Source organism: Boleophthalmus pectinirostris, unplaced genomic scaffold (genome assembly GCF_026225935.1).
Source record: "Boleophthalmus pectinirostris isolate CB_2022bp ecotype Guang Dong unplaced genomic scaffold, ASM2622593v1 HiC_scaffold_4, whole genome shotgun sequence".
Lineage (NCBI taxonomy): Eukaryota > Metazoa > Chordata > Actinopteri > Gobiiformes > Gobiidae > Boleophthalmus > Boleophthalmus pectinirostris.
Genome location: NW_026571353.1, coordinates 6758639 through 6777734, shown reverse-complemented (window position 1 = coordinate 6777734; position 19096 = coordinate 6758639). Strand labels below are relative to the sequence as shown.

Here is a 19096-nt window from a genome sequence, read left to right as displayed (position 1 = left end):
TCCATTTTTGGTTCTAAAGTTCCATATGTTTTAAACAGACCATGTATGAAACATGGAACAAAAATTATTTCCCAAATTTTAAAGACCTGAAAATCATGTAAATAAATGGATGTATTTCATCATATCTTGTGTTATTCAATCTTTGAACTGTTGATGAAGGTACGATTTTTTTTGTGATTTTTTTTTTTTTTATGTATTTAAAATGATAAAAATTTGCTTGGAAGGACTGACATATTTTATAGAAATAGTTTCCTTTCATTTTGAAGTCATATTAAAGTATTCGGAAGAAAAAAGCGACAAATTATGCAAAATCATGCACCTTCTACTTGCTTGCACAATTTTCCCTCCGTTACCATGACCTTTCTTAATAAAAAATCTCATTGCTCAAAAAGTAAGACATTTTTCTACCTAATCTTGTACCATATGGTAGAAAACTATATGAAGCAAATATTCAAACCAGTTTGTTAAGGATATGTAAGTGAGAACCAAGAGTTATCACTGTTTGGATTTATTGCCCAAAAAGTGCTGCATATTTTATTCCCTCTGTTACCGCCATGAGTTTTAAAATTTTTTGTCAACAACTTGAAAGAATATCACAGGTTTAACTTGACCCTGTTGGAGTGTAACTCTTTCCTACATTCTGATACTTTACTTATTTCAATAGTCCCTCTAGTTTCTGAATAAGAGACATTTGAATGTAAAAAATCTGCCCGTTTCCCTCCGTTACCACTTGACCGGACCCATTTCCAAAGCTCAAAATGTTCCGTAGTGAACGTTTTCAAGTTAACAGCTACTTTTTATCTTTTATTTAGTAGTGACTAGCAATTGAGGTGTACGGAGTTTAAAAACTGTAGCTTTAACTACCACTTCATGACATCACAAGGTGGGACAGAATAAGTTGAGCCTCAGAGATATAGACAGACTAAAAATGCAGGATTAGTCAAACATGTGAATGAAACAAAGCAAATCTCCAGGTATGTTTTTTTAGGAGGTAACAACATTCTAAGAAATCCCTCAGTCGTCCAGGTAGAATCCATGGCAAAGGAGAAATTCAATTTGTCTGAAAGCCCTCTCTGTTTGTCGACATCCGAAATGGGCTTTCAATAAAACAAAGAGAGCTAAAAAACAGGATAACGGAGAATCAGAACCCAGAAGGAAGGGTGTAACTATTCTTTACATAGCTGGTGTTTCTGAAAAACTACAGAGAATTTTCTAACAACATAAGATCCCGGTCTATTCCAAACCTACAAACACTTTAAGACAGAAACTGGTCCACGATAAAACACCGAGCCACAAACAAAACAATGTGGTCTACTCCATTCAGTGTAGTGAAGACTGCAGTGAGCACTACACTGGAGAAACAAAACAGCCACTTCACAAGAGGATGAACCAACACAGACGAGAGAGCAGCACAGGACCTCAGTCTGCCGTACATCTCCACCTAAAATCCACGGGCCACTCTTTTGAGGATAGTGAGGTACAGATCTTAGACAGAGAAAAAGTTGGTTTGAGAGGAGAGTTAATAAGGCAGTTTTTGTTAAGAAAGAGAATCCTTCTTTAAACAGGAATGGAGGCCTCAGGCTATCTCCTATTTACAACTCCATCCTCAAACCTAAATCAAATCAAACAAGAGAACAATAGGGGTTGCCAGGTCAGGTCCAGAGGTGTGAAAACTCCATTATGGACCTGATTTATTATGCTAATAAGACCCCACACCCAGTGCAAGTTCAATAGGCCTAACTAACTTAGTTTAGTTTAGTTTACTTATTTAGTGTCATGCACCATTTAGTTGGTGCCCAGGCTGCATGGACTTATAAGACACATAAAACAAGAAGCAGACAGATCACACGTCAAACAAAGTGTCCTCTTACGGAGGTCCCAGGCTTTCAGCACAAACTGAGCCAACTTAAAAACATTACATTTAAACAAATACTTCAGTCTCTCCTCATCAGACATAACAAACCAACAGAAAGACACATTAGACACAACTGACAGCGAAGGTCATGATACAAAGGACAGTAAAACAGAAAATGCATTTCATTTTCAATGACTAACAGAAACTGTAAACATGTAGTTGTGTTAGTTTCAGAGTAGTTATTTAGCTCCTCCCTGCAAACAGACACTGTAAATCCAAGTGTCCACCAGCATTCTGACAGAACTGAAGAAGCAGCTTGGATGAGCTGTGAAACGTATTCGACCAAATAAACTTTTGTCCAGCTGACAAATTGAATTTCTCCTTTGCCAACATTCTAACATGGCTTAAAGCTCACAAGAGTCAGTTTGCATAATATAAGACCTTTAAGAATGTACAATAGCCAGCCTTCAAAACAAATTCACTACATCATTTTAACTTGAGATTGCTTTTTATAATGTAAAGTACTGTAATGTACTTATGCAAGCAGGTCTTATTTCTCAATGCTCCAGGAGAAGGTATTAAAGAAGACAACAAAAGCACACACTAAGTAAAAACACAAAAGTATGACTCATGTGTATCATAGAGTTACAAATGTTTTACCTGCACACACCAGACTGGCATCGCCCTGTGCACACGTGGCCCGTGGCAGTCCACTGTTCAGACACATCTTCAGACTGTGTACGCTGCTGAAGCAGGACTGTGCAGGGTCGGACACTGCCACTGCTGCTTTGTGAGGCACTGTGGTAACGTTGATTGCCTGTCCACACTCCAGCAGCTCACACAGAGTCTCAGCCCTCTCCACGCTCCAGTCTGCACCACACACAGAGCCCCAAACGCTGCCCATACGCACCTCCACTCTGCCACTGCACCGATCTATACCTCCCACCAGCCGGATGTTCAGACTGTCTGTTGGGCCAGAGACAGAAAATAACATTGTATAAATAAACACATTTTGGCTGCTTGTATCACATGTCAACATGCATCCATCCATCCTTCCTTTTTTTAAGCACAACTAGAAGATTCTCTTTTACCTAGGGCATGGACTATCCTGGATATAAATTCAGGCATTAAGGGGTTAAGAAACATGACCTTTGTTTTGGAGTTGATCATTTTTATTTTAGTGGCTTCACAAGCCTGCACACTGCAGGTCTTACTTTGCAAAATCTGAAATAAGCAGAAAAAAGTGGAGGACGCCACAGAATTTGTAGGTACAGTATGAGGCAGAGCAGGTCCTGTAACTTCTCAGGAGGCAGAGTGCACATGGAAATTCTGTCCGTCACATACACATAATGACAGTACCACTACCAACAGACAACCCTGGTGAAACCAGTGTACACAGTGAATAAAAACCACCATGCACAGTGAATAGGTTTTTACTGATGCAATGAACCAAGTTCTTGTTCCAGTCATATAGGGACTGGAAAACCAATTTAGGGTCCCCTGGAGCACTGAATGCACATATTAGACAATCTGCCATCCTTGTTTCTTATGATAATAAAGTAAAAGATTTGACTTTACTATCATAAGAAAGAAACCAATCCAAAACTTCAAAGTTTTCAAACTGGGTAAACCAGATGGAATGCAGCACCAAAGACTTGTAACATACCCAGCAATTTGTAAACCTGGTATAAACACAAATTTGACTTGACAATGAACTGACCAGGTTCAGCCTTTTTACAGCAATGGTTGAACTGCCTGCAAATACCATATTACCATTGTTATGGTCTCATACCTGAGCAGATGACTGCAGCCACCGAAGAAGCATTGCAGTTTTTCCCCCCATGAGTAATGGCGCAGTGCTGCACCAGAGACTCTCGGCCGTTGCAGGCGATGTGCTCCACGTTGAACCCGCCCCTCCCAAGGCCGTACTGACTCGAGTCAGTCGTCAGTTTAAAAGCCTTTCCACAGTTGAGCTGCTGACAGACCACCTCTGCATCATTCATGTCCCAAGACTGTCCACACACGTCCCCCCACTGGCCTTTGTGAAACATCTCCAGTCGCCCAGCACAGCGGTTTGGACCACCTACCAGTTTCACAATACCTGCAAATGAATTCAAATACATTCTGTTAGCCTCATAGCATAGTTTAGGCCTATAGTCAACTACAGCATTTCTCTTTTTGTATTTATTTATCAATCAAGTTATTAAAGTGCACTGTGTAACTTTTCGGTAGTGGGCCTATTAGTTTCTTGTTTCTATGGAAATGTCATCGCTTTTCTTGGAATGTTCCACAGTATGATGTTAAAGAGCTCTACCCTACATTTATTCAATTACAAGTGGTTTTATAGCTCAAAAAGACCTAGAACAACAAGCGTTCTGACTTTGAGCGGGGTCGCCTCTAAACAGATCTGGCCTGTAACTTGGTTTGGCTGGTCTCCATGAAGATAGAAAGATTTACTACAAGACTGTAAAACATTCCAGATGAAGGCAATAACATCTTCATGAAGAAAAGCATTTGACGAACCCTCCACCTGAAAAGTTACAAAATGCACCTTTAAGTCAAAGCTACGTGCGTTTTTGATTTAATTTAGAGGAATTATAACTATTGTAAAAATAAATTATAGTTTCACAACAATCAAGAAGAGTTTTTTTGAAAAAAAGTTGACATATATGTTGGAAATTACAGGAGAATTCAAACATATTGATGACATCACGCTGGGGAGAATTCTATCATAAATTTTGGCACAATTTATTCACAACACATGATTTCAACAAAATAAAGATGCTTTCTCATGTGTGTATTTGCCAGATAATTCCTGTGTACAATAGGAGTTTTGCAGGGGAAGAGGTCCCTTATTATGCAAAATTACCTCACCAAAACTTATTTTTATTAGTTTGTATACATCACTAAAGCTCAGAATGCTCTGTTCCACCTTCAAGTTAATAGCTGCCTTTTACCTTTTGTTCAGTGGAGATAGGCCATTCCAGAGCTAAAATTATCCAAATGATTCTAATGAAGGTTTGTGGAGTTTAATATTGCCACAGTATTACCACATGACATTTTTCTGATACTTTAAACATGATTTCAACAAAATAAAAGGTGTTTTCTCATGTGTGTATTTGTCAGATAATAATTCCCGTGTACATTAGAGGAGTTTTGCTAGGGGACGGTTACGAATTCCCTAGTGTGAATGTGAATTTTAGTGTGAATGTTTTTGCAAAAATCTTTAATACAGTTGTCCCTCGCTATATCGCGGTTCACTTTTCACGGTCTCGTTGTTTCCCAGATTCTTTTAGTGCCTTTTTTTTTTTTTTTTTTTTTTTTACAGTGTATGAAGGTGCATTGTGTTCCTCCCCCTGCGTCCTGATTGGCTAAGAGACTGTATACCACTGTCAATCATTTTCCTCTGTGCCGTGTCTCCTGTACAGTACAGAATGCATTCAGCCAAATTGACATAGACGTTTGATCTCCAACAGTGTGATTCTGAAGTGCCGTATGTTTGCAAGTTTTCTCCCCGACAAAACCCACAATGTCGACGAAAAGTTCAGCACCGACAAAGGCTCCTGCGGTCGCACACAAAAAGGCAGAGGAAGATGCAAACCATCGCACAAAAAGTTGGATTTCTGGACACACTGAAAGAAGGTAGAAGTTACGCCGCGGCTATAGCAGAGTCTTGCACCGGGTCTTGTACGGGCAAATAGTTGCTGAAACGGGCGAGTTTTAATGTTCTGGAATTTTACGGGCGGGTATGTGGGTGGGTCAGGATTAAACCAGGACTAAACCAGGTCTAAACCAGGACTAATCTTGGACTTAAAAGAGAGAACAACGAAGCAGGGTGTCCACAAAGCGCGATCAGGGAACGGCCACGCATACATTCGTGAGGTGCGGAGCTCTCCGTCGGTCCTTTCTCCTGCAGTCACCTCCGAGCCTGTCCTGACAGTGAGTCCTGTTTCAGTCCTGGAATCAGTCCTTGGTTAGTCCTGGTTTAGTCTTGGTTCAATTCGTGGCGTATGCAGCGCAAAAGTTCAATATAATCTCGGGTTAACGCGCGGGTGCGGGTTTCCAAAAATGGACCCGTGCAGGACTCTGCGCTGTAGTGCTCCATTACGGAATAAATTAATCTTCGGTTCATTACTTAAAGAAGGAGGAAAATAACATAAGGACGACAGCAGCAATAAGTTTTAAAAAGGATCCAAAAAGGGTTGTAACTGTCCTGTCTGAGAAAAGAGTATAAAGTGTGTGGTGAGGGGTTTTACAGACTTAAAAAAAAAAAAGATATAATAATGGTAAAATATAAAGTTGACTACTTGGCGGATTTCACCTATTTAGTTATTTTTAGAACGTAACCCCCGCGATAAACGAGGGATCACTCTATAATGATCTCAACTGTGTTTTAGCAAAAGGAGTAGCCTAACCTATCAGTAATACTATTTTACTGTATTCAAGATCCTTACCTGAACATGTGACAGAAGCATATTTAAGTTGCTCAGGGTCGGTCCTGGTGTAGTCTTGTACTGTGCAGAGGCCAATGGAGCGCTCTCTCCCAGTACAGGTGATTTTAAAGCCCCTCTGAACCTCCCTTTGTGTAAATGATCCAGTAACTGCCTTTGCATCGCCACAGTTCATTTCTCTGCACACAACAGTCGCTTCGTTCATTCCCCATCTTGTGTTCAGTGCCGGGAGCCAGTCTCCGTTATAGTTGACCTCCACGTTGCCCGAGCACTGGTCAGGCCCATCAAGGAGTCTGAGGTGAGCTGAAAATCATAGGTAGAATAAATACTAAATTTTGTTACTTAAGTAAAATAGATACAGATACAGTTTTTATTACTTTTCTATTTTGTTTTTACTACATTTATTAAGTTTGGGAATTAAGTTTGTCTAAGTCTAATACTGGAACAAAAAATACTCTACTAAAAGTATTAAAGTACTGGTTTAAAAATGTACTTTAAGAGCAAAAAGTAACAGTATTTCTTGTAGATTTTGAGATCTAAAAAAGCTTCAAATGTAGTGATTTTGATACGGATTTGTGCTGAATTTTGTTAAACAGAAACAACTGCATCGATTAGTTTGATAGTTGTTTTCCTAGCTGTTTTTATTTGTATATTTTTGCTCAAACTAGGGGTAGAACTCACAACTATTCACTGTAGTTGTTTTAGAATTCACTGCTACTTAATCATATTTGTATTTTCTTCAACTTTTTTCCACAAACTGCCACTATAGGTATTCCAACATGCCAAATAATTGCAAAAATTATATTAATTCTGTTATCTGGACAATTGTTTTCGCCATTAAAACTTCTGTCCAGACAGAATAGAATTTTCTTTTGCAATGTATCCTCCCTGAAAGACTGACGGATTACACAGATAAACCAGGTAATAACAAATGAAATGTAAACCATTCATTCAGTCGGTCATAATCAGGTTACAAGTCCCATATGATGCAAAATTACTTCACCAAAACTTATTTTTATTACCGTATTTTTCAGACTATAAGTCGCGCTTTTTTCATGGTTTGGGTGTTTCCTGCGACTTATACTCCCGTGTGACTTATATATTAAAATTTTCAGACTGACAGTCGCTAGAGGGCGCTCTAGGCTCATGTGTCAATATCTGCTGCTCCTATTACTCCTGTACCACTGTCACTTCGCACTCTACTGCACATGTCTCCTGTAGAAAAAGCAGTTGTTCTGCTGCAAATAATGAAATATTATAAAATAATATAATATAACGGTAATCAAGCAGCAGAAAGAACGTTTGGAGTGAGCGAGAAACTTGTGAGGGACTAGTGGAAATCGGGGATGGAGAACACAGCTTCACAGCACTGCCCAGGTGCGCCATGCAACTTTCCTGGAAGTCACTGGATGAATCGACAAAGCCTGAACTTCAGTGACATCGAAACCATCCTGTCGGGATTCATAAAGGCTGGAATAATTCTAACAGAAACTGAAGTTGAGTCTGACGAACAGCTACACAGAAGAGTAAGCAGTGCTCTGTTTACCTCATGGATCTATGTTTTACCTCTGAAGGTCGCACAGAAGTGACACAGAAGATGAAGAATTGAATGGATTTAGTGATTTAGAGTGAGATCATGAGTTTGGTAAACTTATGTTCTGTTGTTTATGCAATAATTATCTGAATAACTGTTCATATGTTACATTAACATATTAACGCCTGTTCAGTCTGTTGTTCTCTGTTCTATTGTTATTACTAGAACTTGCATTTCAAGATGAAATGTCGGTTCCTGGTCTCTGATTTTATAAAATTAATTTCCCCAAAAAGTGTGAAAAAATATGTTTTTTTCTTCTTCATTACACATTTTTTGGCTGATGCGACTTATACTCCGAAGCGACTTATAGTCCGGAAAATACAGTAGTTTGTCTACATCACTATGCTTTGTTCCACCTTGTGATGTCATGAAGCAGTAATTTTTCAAGTTAACTGCTGCTGTTTACCTTTGTTCAGTGGAGATAGGCCATTCCAGAGCTGAAATTATCCAAATGATTCTAGTGAAGGTGTGTGGAGTTTAACACAAGGTGGAACAGAGTGTTTTCTGTTTAAGAGAAAAACTCAGCCTAAATATGCAGGGTTTGTGTGTTAAATGTGTGAATGAAACAAAACTCTGGGTTTTTTTTTGATGAGGAAACAACACTGGAACATAATTCAGAAAATAGTGTAATATGGGCCCTTTAATATCTAGAAGTAACTGTAGAAAGAGAAACACACCTGAGCACATGACCCCAGCATCTTCTCTGTGTCCACAGTTATTGTTACCAAGATCGGGGTGACGACAGTGTAAAAGTGAAGTCTCATTCCCCAAACATTCAACATCGTCCAGCCAAATATTTCCAGCTCCATCGCCGAAATAGCTCCCCGGTAAAGCCATTATCGCAGATCCACATTTGCTGGCACGGCAGACCACCTGAGCGTCGAGAATGTCCCAGTCGTCATCGCACACCGTCCCCCACTTTCCCTTATACAGGATCTCCACTCTGCCAGAACAGTGGTCGGAGCCGTTCACAAGTCTGATGGATGCATCGCCTGGAATGAGACATAATTAATAAAGACGTTTGCGATCTTCTATAACAGACTATTACATTTGTTCTGGAAATATCAGGGACACAAAGATACACTCTTAGATAGAAACAGTATCTCAATACATGGGTCATAATGGCGATCTAATCAATTTTGGATCACAACACAAGACACAACACAAGGGTCTAATTTTATCAGTTAAAGTGCTAAAGAGGAATATGATGTGAAAAAAAGTTATATGTATCTTTATGTATCCTTTAGATCACCAAACATGTTTATCCCTGATCTCACCTGATCTCAAAGCTAAACAAAGTCGGGCCTGGGTAGTACTTGGATGGGAAAGCATTGGGAATACCAGATGCAACAGCCGTGCATCAGTGGCAAAACTGCCTTTAGGCAAGACAAGTCACCCACATTGCCTAGTGTGTGGTGTGGGTGTTGTTGGTAGTTAGAGGGGCCAATGGCGCAGATTGGCAACCTGGTTTCCGTCAGTCTGCCAGTTTACCATCACCAAGTGTGGATTCAGAATCACTGGCGATACAGAAAATATCGCCTGATTGGGTATCAATTTCATAATACTGGTTCAGCTAATATTCTGGTCAGGCTATTTACTACCATATTATCCACCCTATAGGGCGCTCTGTAGGACTGGGTATCATTAAGAAGTTGCCGATACGATACATACCTTGATACGATATATATCTCGATACAGTGCACTTTCAATTTGATATGATATATTTCAAATCGATTCGATACAGTTCAATAAAAAATAAAGGCTAAATCATGGCTGTGATACTAAAAGTGTTTGTTAAACCACTTCTTGTGCAAAGTTCATATGAAACACAAACATTTTAATCCTCCAAACAGTGTCAAAATGTCAAATGTGTTGCATAAATGAGTTTCCTTTCACTCCACAAGCAACAAAACTGTAGCTACTGTAACAAAATGTTTTAGTAAAACACACGTAAAAATACTCTTGGTGATATATTGATACAGTAGCCCATGATATCGATACTGTATCATCACATTAAACGATACGATATATTGATATTCAGATATTTTTGTACACCCTTAGTGCTCTGGATTCTGGATTTTGAACTTTTTTCACAAATAAACCGCACCAGACTTTAAATGAAACAACAGTTGGATGGGTCAGTGGGACTTTGTTTGGGGCGTTCACGGTGACTCTGGGCTTTGTTCAGTTGTGGCGTGTAGGGAGGGTGCTGTCTGGGACCAACGGATTGTCGGCGTGTTCGCAGTGACTCAGTTGTTCAGTTGTGTCTAGAAGTGGCACATTGCACTCGCTTTTTCGGTTCGTTCCTCCGTTCCTCGTCGGCGTGGAGTGATGAGTGTGTCTGTGGGTGTTTTTTGCTGCATGGTCGCTGTCTGCTCCGTGTGTGTTTGCGTGTTCTGCGGGTGGTGTGCGGCTTTGTAGTTTACTGAAGTCGTGCTGGGACACCCGAGTGGATTCGTGTATAGGGCGCTCTGGATTGTGGGGCGCGCAGATGTTTTTTGATGGGGTTGGAGGCTTAAGAGCGCGCCCTATAGTGCGAAAACTTTACAAAGACGAGTTGATCTGGAGCTGTATCCTGTCTCTCTGATTTCAGAGGGTATGATTGACAGGTGGAGAGATGCATGCTCTGTTCGTGTCAAAAACAAACATGCCTGCTTACCTGTAAAAAGGGGAAAAACTTAGGTAAAAGAAGTTGTATACTTTGTTCTGAATGATACAAGAATTATTGAGAGGACATGTCTTCCCCATTTGAGAGAAGTGATACAAATTAGCAGCTGTGGTTGGATCGTCTCAAGTTAGGGTGGAGGACTTTCACTTTTCTGGATTTGAACAGAATATAGAAGGGACTGGCAGGTCAGGTAACCACAGCAACAAAAGCGTCCTCAACCTCTCCATCTAAAGCAATCAAAACACAATAACAATTCGCCTGATCTAATTACCTCCACATACGATCCCGACGTCCTTGTCATGGCCACACCTTGATGCCGTGAACCCGCTGGACGAGCACTTGTGAATCGACTCCAAGCTGTTAAAACAGGTGTCGCTTGCATCATATATGGGCAACACCGCAGTTTGCGAAGAGAACGGGAACGAAGCGGAAACATTGGCCACGTGTCCACACTCCAGCATGTCACATATCACTTTGGCTTTGTTGTAGTTCCAGGCCGAATTACACACCATCCCCCACCTCTCTCCTTGCCTCACCGAAACAAGCCCTGAACAGCGATCTTCCCCACGGAGCTGTACCGCCAGGCCATCTGTAAATAATAAAATATGGAAATAAGTTTTTAAAAATCTGTGTTGGGAATTAAGGGTGTAACAATAACCCGAATATTGTGTTTTTGTATCGTCAGAAGTCACTCATTAATACCATGGGCCATCACAGCATACTGAATCTCAAGGCTCTTTGCTTAAATTCATTGTTATGGTGCAGTAACAGCTAAAAAACAGAACTACATAGACCATGATCCTTTGTTTCAGCCCAGTTTACATGATAAAATAACTTAATTAGCACTTTTATGACAGAAAGAAAGGCTTGTACTGAGAAATTTGGATATTATTACACCCCTATTATGAATAACTAGTGATGGGCAAATGAGTCGGAGCTCTGGAGCACGTCTCGTTCTTTCTGAAACAAATTGCTCCGAAGCACTGCCTTGGAGCTCGTCTCGCAGCAGCCGCTCACGTGACCCAAGTGTGGAAGTGTCGGTCCTTCCCCCTACTGCTTCGTTCTACGTGTCAGTCGCGTCAGTGTATCGAAGTGTTTTATTGGATCAGTGAATGTTCCGCTCTGTGATTGGTTCAGATGCTGCAGAGTGTTCAGCGCACTTCCGTGTTTTGACAAGCGCTAAACTGCAACAGTATAAAAGATGCACCAATATTTCTTAAAAATGTTGGGTAGTGAGGAGTGTTGTGTGACGTTAGTGGTGATTTTGGCGACTTTTGGCATTTGTTTCATTTTCGATGGCATCTACAAGTGGAAAAAAGCGATCCATGGTTTGGGATCACTTTGATCTAATTCCACCTAACAAAGTAACACCTATTTTCTTATTTACAGCATGCTTTTTATGTTGCTCTTTACATATTATTTTAAATCATCATTATTATTATTATTGTTGTTGTTAGGTACGGTGTCGCTCTGCACACAAGTATTGTCTTATTGTTAAATTTGTCCACTAGAGGTCAGTGTTTTTCCAAGGCCTCAGACACGTCGAACCATTTGAGACAATATTGCCACTGAGGTGTCAATGCTTCACGAGGCTCCATTCGCCCATCACTAGGAATAAGCAGTGGAAAGTAATGAAGTAAAAGTAGTGAAGTCCTGGCTCGCTTGTGACTGTCATTTTAGGTGTGAGAGTCTTGTTTAACAGCACAAATCAGTAACAGAGCTTTTAACAGACAGAGTAATGCTTTCATTTAGCTTCACACCCTCAGGGAAGGTTGATGACATCAGCTGCCATGTGTCCATTCATGGGTTTCAGATGTTATATACAACATTCTGACAGGTTTTGTCAATTCAAAAGATATAATATTTTGTTTTATATTGTTAATTGCATGACAACAGTCCTAATTTTTAATCATTCTTGACCCATGGATCTATAGAGGCTTTGCACCGTCACGTGTCCCCCATGGCAACGATAACTACGCCGCCATGACACTGGGCACGCTCTACCTTTGGCTTCAGTAGCATCGGAGAAACATGGGCAGGTTTTCTTGTGTATTTGGTTGTTCTAGACGCTCTGAACAGGATAAAGCGATTCGTTTCTTCACTGTTCCTCTGGAAATTACTCATCAGGAGATCAAACAAGGAAATTATTGAAAAAAAGACGAAATTATGGCTAGAGAACATAAACCGTGAAGAGATTTCCTATGGTACCATCAAGACACACTCACGTCACTTTCATCAAGGTATTTGCTATTTAAATTGTTTCATAGCTTATTTAATGAGAGAAGCACATTTACTGAACTAAAATGTAAAAAGTAAACATTTGCAGTGTGAGTGGCAGTAGAAACTGTATCTTCCAACGCACATATAAACATGTCACTCGTCGTAGAACCCATGTTTTCTTTGTCTTGTTTATCCACAACTGTGTCTTCTAGAATTTACTGTTTTTTGCGAGCGGATCTTTCTAACGTTCGCGAGGATCTTTTCATGGCCGATTCTTTGGAGGTTCGGTTCACAGACTCTTCGACTCGTGCGCCATGTTGATCATAGGAGCCCAGTGTGGGTTCGTTGAATCGTAAACTATTGCGGGTTTTCCTGGATAAATTAATGAAATTTTAGTTCAGTGAATGTGCTTCTTTCATTAAATAAGCTATGAAACTAATTAAATAGCAAATACCTTGATGAAACGTCGGGTGTCTTGATGGTACAATAGGAAATCTCTTTGTGGTTTATTTTTGCTAGCCATAATCCGTGTCTTTTTTTTCAATAATTCCCTCGTTTGAGCTCCTGATGAGTAACTTCCAGAGGAACAGTAAAGAAACATATCGTTTTATCCTTTTCAGAGTGGCTAGAACAACCAAATACACAACAAAACCTGCCCGTGTTTCTCCGATGCTACTGAAGCCAACAACATAGCGTGCCCGGTATCATGGCAGCGTAGGTACCGTTGCCATGGGGGACACTTGACGGTGCAAGCCTCTATAGGCTTAAACCATGGATCTATTGAAATAACTGGACAGGGTGTTGCTGCCTGTAGCTGCCTCCCTGGGCTGAGAGAGGATTTTTCTCATAAAGCACAATGTAATCACAAACTGCTCGTGTTCGGCTGACAGGGCACCTACAACTTTGTTGGCGATTTTTACCTATTTTTAGATCATAAACTTTTTCTCAGCTCAAAATCCTTCAGCTGTCTTAAATAATGCTTTATAATCGTCCGGCTCCATGCATGCATTTGCGTGTGCCCGTGGGAGAAAAGACAATACTGCACATGCTCGGTCGGCCCACAGCCACTGGAAGTACCTTGCCGGGCTAAAGGCTAATCTGGAATCATGCACCATTGAGCTGGGCCCTTTGACTTGCCATTTTGAAACCCTGGGACTGATAAATGATAAAATTATGAAATTCATCTGAGTTTCTAGTCCCATGTGAATCGTCCATGTCCGTAAAAATGTCTGTAAAAATTTACCCCAAATTTTACCTCCCACCCTCCTGCAAGCGCCTCAGGTGAGTCTAGTCCTGTGTGAACACTCATGTCTGTAAACTGATCTGTTTTTCAACTGTGCATTGAAGCTAATAGTTATTGAAAATATCTCTATGGCCCATTTTAGGTCCAAATATGAACTAAATAACAATATTTATTCTCTATGGACTATACTCTAATCTAGTTATTGTATTTTTCTACAATTAAAAAGTAAAAAAACATCAAACAAACTGTGGTAAAGACGTGATCCAGACATACAGCTCGGTGTTTGTGGCAACCGAGGAGCAGCAACATATAGTCTATAGAAAAGTTGGGAGCCTTTGGTGCAAAGTTTGTGAAGTTTGAATAGTGATTAACACAGAGAGACTGTGACTGTTTCATAAAAAAATTGATTGTGTGGATGTCATTGTGATCGCTGAGTTCATAAATATGGTAATATGGTGTCTGACGCTAGAGTGCAGGTGCATTCTGTTAAAAACGAACTGAAAATAAAAGCAACTTTGGCAACGTGATTACTTCCACAATAAAGTCTGTAAAAACAGGTAGTTTACTGACATGTCTTATCCTGCGTGAATGTACACAAAAACACAATCATCGTGGGGTAATTTTAATTTTGCAAACATCCCATGCAAATATGGCTTTAGTACTCATACCTGCACATATGACCCCTGCCACGGCAGTGTTCGCACAGCTCTGGTTTGAGAATTGTAGCTGGCATAATGATATGCTCACTTCACGTCCATTACAGACAGTTTGGTTGACCCACAACTTCTGGTCAGTCGTCCGGCCCGGGACAGTGATGATTTTATGGGGAGCGCCGCAGTTGAGCTGGTTACAGACGACCTGGGCATCATAAATGTCCCAGGAGTCAGTGCACACATCCGCCCATAGACCTTTGTGAAAGATCTCCACTCTTCCAGCACAGCGATTGGGCCCCTCCGACAAAAGGGTTTTCCCTACAAAAAGACATTCAAACCTTATTCAAAATCCCACATGGGTACTTTAAGCATCTTAAAAGACACATATTATGGAGTATTTGTATTGTTTTGGGCCTTTATATGTTCGAGTACCTTTGCTTTGGCATTTTATGTTTTAGAACTTAAAATAATGGTTAATGAAAGAACCACATATTATTTCAAAGCTTCGGTGTGCCTCATACTGAGAGCTGGTGCTTAAAAGGTATCTACAGGCAGCAGAGGGATTTACCATGAGAAAAACAGTTAAACTAGATGATAACTGACATGCCCAGAAATGTTAATGTACTGTATTTTTTGGACTACAAGTCACACTTTTTTTTTCATGGTTTGGTTGTTGCCTGCAACTTATACTCCGGTGTGACTTATATGTTAAAATTTTCATACAGCTTCACGGCAACCATGACGGTGCACCACGCAACTTTCCTGGAAGTCACTGGATGGATCGACAAAGCCTGGACTTCAGTGACAACAGAAACCATCCTGTTGGGATTCAGAAAGGCCAGAATAATTGACTGATGATGCCGAGTCTGACGACAGCTACACAGAAGAGGAAGCAGCGCTCAGTTTACCTCTAGAGGAAGCGGAGTTGCTCAGAAGTGACAACAAGGATGAAGAATTGAATGGATTTAGTGATTTGGAGATGGAGAGTTTGGTAAACTTGTTCTGTTCTGATGTTTATGCTATAGTTATCTGGAGAACTGTTCATATGTGACATTAACAGTCTGTTGTTCTCTATTCTATTGTTATTACTAGAACTTGACTTTCAAGATGAAATGTCGGTCCTTGGTCTCTGATTTTATAAAATAAATTTCCCTCAAAAAGTGCGACTTATAGTCCGATGTGACTTGTTTTTTTCTTGTTCAAGGTATGTTTTTGATGGAGTTATTACACTTTTAAAAGCTCAAAAAGTTAATTTTGCATAATATGTGTCCTTCCAAACCTTACAATTCTACATTTCATAAGACAACCCACTCTAGCACTACCACATAAGGAAACCACTTTTCTTATAGGCCTCACCTGTACAAACCACAGTTGCATCTTCCGCTCTATCACCACTTGTCCTGTTGTATTCTTTTATTGTGCATTCTCCGAGGGCGGCTTCTGAGCCCGTGCAGGTAACATCAAACATTCTCGAAGGTTCATTTGCAGAATTGGATCCTGAAACTGACGAATCCTCCCCGCAGTCCAGTTCTCGGCATATCACGATAGCTTCATTCTTACCCCAGGTGGCTCTACGGGCAGAGACCCACTGACCGCCAACTCCTAACTCCACTCTGCCCGAGCAGCTTGTTGTACCATTGATCAGTCTGACGTGAGCTATAAGAGAAATAACAGATTTCAGCAGGTATGTAACAATAACCAAAGTACTGTGTATCGCATTGCCAAAGTTAGGGATGGTACAAGATCTCGTGTCATCTCGAGATAAAAGTGCAGAGTATGTGAAGAAATAACTGTTCTAAGCACTTTGAAATCGTAATTTTTTGGGTTAAGTATTGTCAAGGCATTTAAAAGGGAAAAAGTTGCGTATTTTCACAGTTTTGTTTGATTCCACAAACTATATTGTACCATGATATACAGAGCATATCGTGAAAATATCGAACTGAGAGATTTGGATATTATTACATCTATAGTAACTGAAATATCGTGATATCATATCATCAAAAGTCTCACAATAATATCATGGGCTGTCAATATATATCACATGTTTGTTTGCTTTAAGTCATTGTTGTTAAAAAATATATCTAAAAACAGAGAACTACATAGACCGTGATCTTTTGCTCTGTTTCAGTCCAATCTACATGATGAAATAACTTATTAAGCCCTTTTAAATCTTAATTATTTGGATTATGATAAGAGAAAAGTAGCATATTCATAATTTTGTTAACCTCCACAAAATTTCACAAAACTATTGCATATCGTGTAAATATTGTATCAAAAGATTTGGATATTGTTACATCCCTCAGTGTCAGTGTTGTTTTGGTGTCACTAGGGATGTAATAATTAGGGGTGTCAAATTATCGCATTAATTGAGATTAATTAATTACAGTCATATTTAGCGCGTTATGTTTTTTAATCGCGTTAATCTCATTTTTAATCTCTAACTTTAGTGTTTCTGTATGCGAATTTCTTTATTATAAAACCTGTTTTTATGTGTTGTTGGGACAACAACACACACACACACACACACACACACACACACACACACACAAAACACATTTATACATTTTTTTATTTCGGTAATTCCACTCATTGTCGGAAACCCACACAAAACGCGCGCAGTAAGAGCGATGTAAACGTCATGTTAACGTTTACGGCGTCAGTCGCACAATGGACGAGGTCGAAGAGCCAGTAGAACAGAGGCAGCAGTGCACAGGTAAAAACACATTCGTGTCTTGGAAATTATTCTCCCGACGTGAAATATAAAAGAAAATAACAAATATAATATCGCCTGAAAACAACCTGCATAGGCTCATGGATGTCTGCACTACTGTCCTATAGTGACCTGCCACATGAGGGGACACGCACACAAACACACACACACAAACACAAACACACACAAACACAAACAAACACAAACAAACACAAACAAACACACACAAACACAAACAAACACCTTCATCATCGTCATCAACCTGAGAACGCGCGGACCACGTTTCCTTCCGTAGACACTGCGCGGACACCGACGTGCTCCCGTGAGCCGCGTGTGGATCGTGTTTTCTCGCGTACGCGGCGTAAACCGCGCTTCCTCCTGTGCGTCTCTAAACCAAAACTAACACCAAGACTAAAACCAGGACTAAACCAGGACTAACACCAGGACTAAAACCAGGACTAAAACCAGGATTAATCCATTCCAGGACTAAACTAGGACTAAAGTAGGTCTAAACCAGGACTAAAACCAGTGATCTCATATATAAAGCATTTCTCTATCAATAATATTTTTAATATGGTTAAGGAAAGACTGGACTTTTTATTGTCTTTAAGTAGACAAAAGTTATTATGTTCAGATTTCCTCGTCTTTGCTACTTTACAGCAAACAGTTTCTTATTCATGGAGACTTGGGCTCAACAGCCAATTTGGAGAGATTTGTTAAACAATAAATGACTTTATAAAGTCACTTTTTTAAATCTATATTAGTCTTTTGATCTGCCACAATAATGTAATAATGAATTTAAATGAAAATACCTCAAATTGAAGGCTTTTCTCAGCAATTTTTAGGTGAGATTAAAATGAGATTAATTAGATTAATTAATTACAGATCATAATTAATTAATCTCTCAAATTTTTTTAATCGCATGACAGCACTAGTAATAATAACCAAAATATCATGATATCCTCAAAGTCCTCACAATAATATTGTGGGCCATCACAAATATCGAATCACAAGTTTCTTTGCTTAAATTAAGAGTTATGGTGCAGGAATAGCTAAAAAAACAAACCAAAACAAAAACAAACAAAAAAAACAGAGGGAACTACATAGACCATGATGCTTTGCTCCATTTCAGTGTAGACTACATGAAGAAATAACAGTTCTAAGCACTTATAAGTCTTTGTTATTTTGTTAATCTCTACAAAATATGTCAATAAATATCGTACCATGAGATGCATATTGTAAAAATACTGCATAAATATCATAAGAGATGTGGATATTGTTACATCCCTAATCGTGAGCCTCCCCACGATATCGCAGTAAATATCGAACCATGAGGTTCATACCGTGACGATATCTTATCGTGAGACTTGGGTATTGTTAAACTCCTAATTTTCACTTCTTCAACACAATTGTAAAATGAGTTAAGGAAAGTCCAGTTCATGATTGGTACAACTACCTTTGAACCTTTGAACCCTTTTCTACTCAAGGACAGAGGGTTTGAATCTGCCCTGATGGGTCTGATAAAAAGAACTGCCTTACTACTCTTTTTCATGCTAGTCTTTGTTTTACTGAAAAATGAACATGCTGAAAGATGCACGGAAAGACTCAGCAAGGTTGCGGGTTCGACTCTTGGCACAATCTGAGTACTAGCCACTAAAACCAACTTCCTGAATGACAAAAATAAAATGAATATGACGTAAAC

The 19096-nt window shown here is 39.7% G+C and overlaps 1 protein-coding gene across 1 annotated transcript in view; it reads right to left on the bottom strand.

Annotated features, from left to right (window-relative positions):
* Nucleotides 1-19096, bottom strand: part of LOC110167673 (deleted in malignant brain tumors 1 protein-like) — a 44867-nt gene that overhangs the window by 13041 nt on the left and 12730 nt on the right. The window contains exons 7-13 of the mRNA XM_055161778.1: nucleotides 16041-16340; nucleotides 14700-15002; nucleotides 10840-11157; nucleotides 8578-8892; nucleotides 6310-6609; nucleotides 3648-3956; nucleotides 2516-2821 (exon numbers count right to left, since the gene is read on the bottom strand). Of these exons, the coding sequence (XP_055017753.1) occupies nucleotides 2516-2821; nucleotides 3648-3956; nucleotides 6310-6609; nucleotides 8578-8892; nucleotides 10840-11157; nucleotides 14700-15002; nucleotides 16041-16340 (2151 nt within the window). The remainder of the gene's footprint in view (nucleotides 1-2515; nucleotides 2822-3647; nucleotides 3957-6309; nucleotides 6610-8577; nucleotides 8893-10839; nucleotides 11158-14699; nucleotides 15003-16040; nucleotides 16341-19096) is intronic.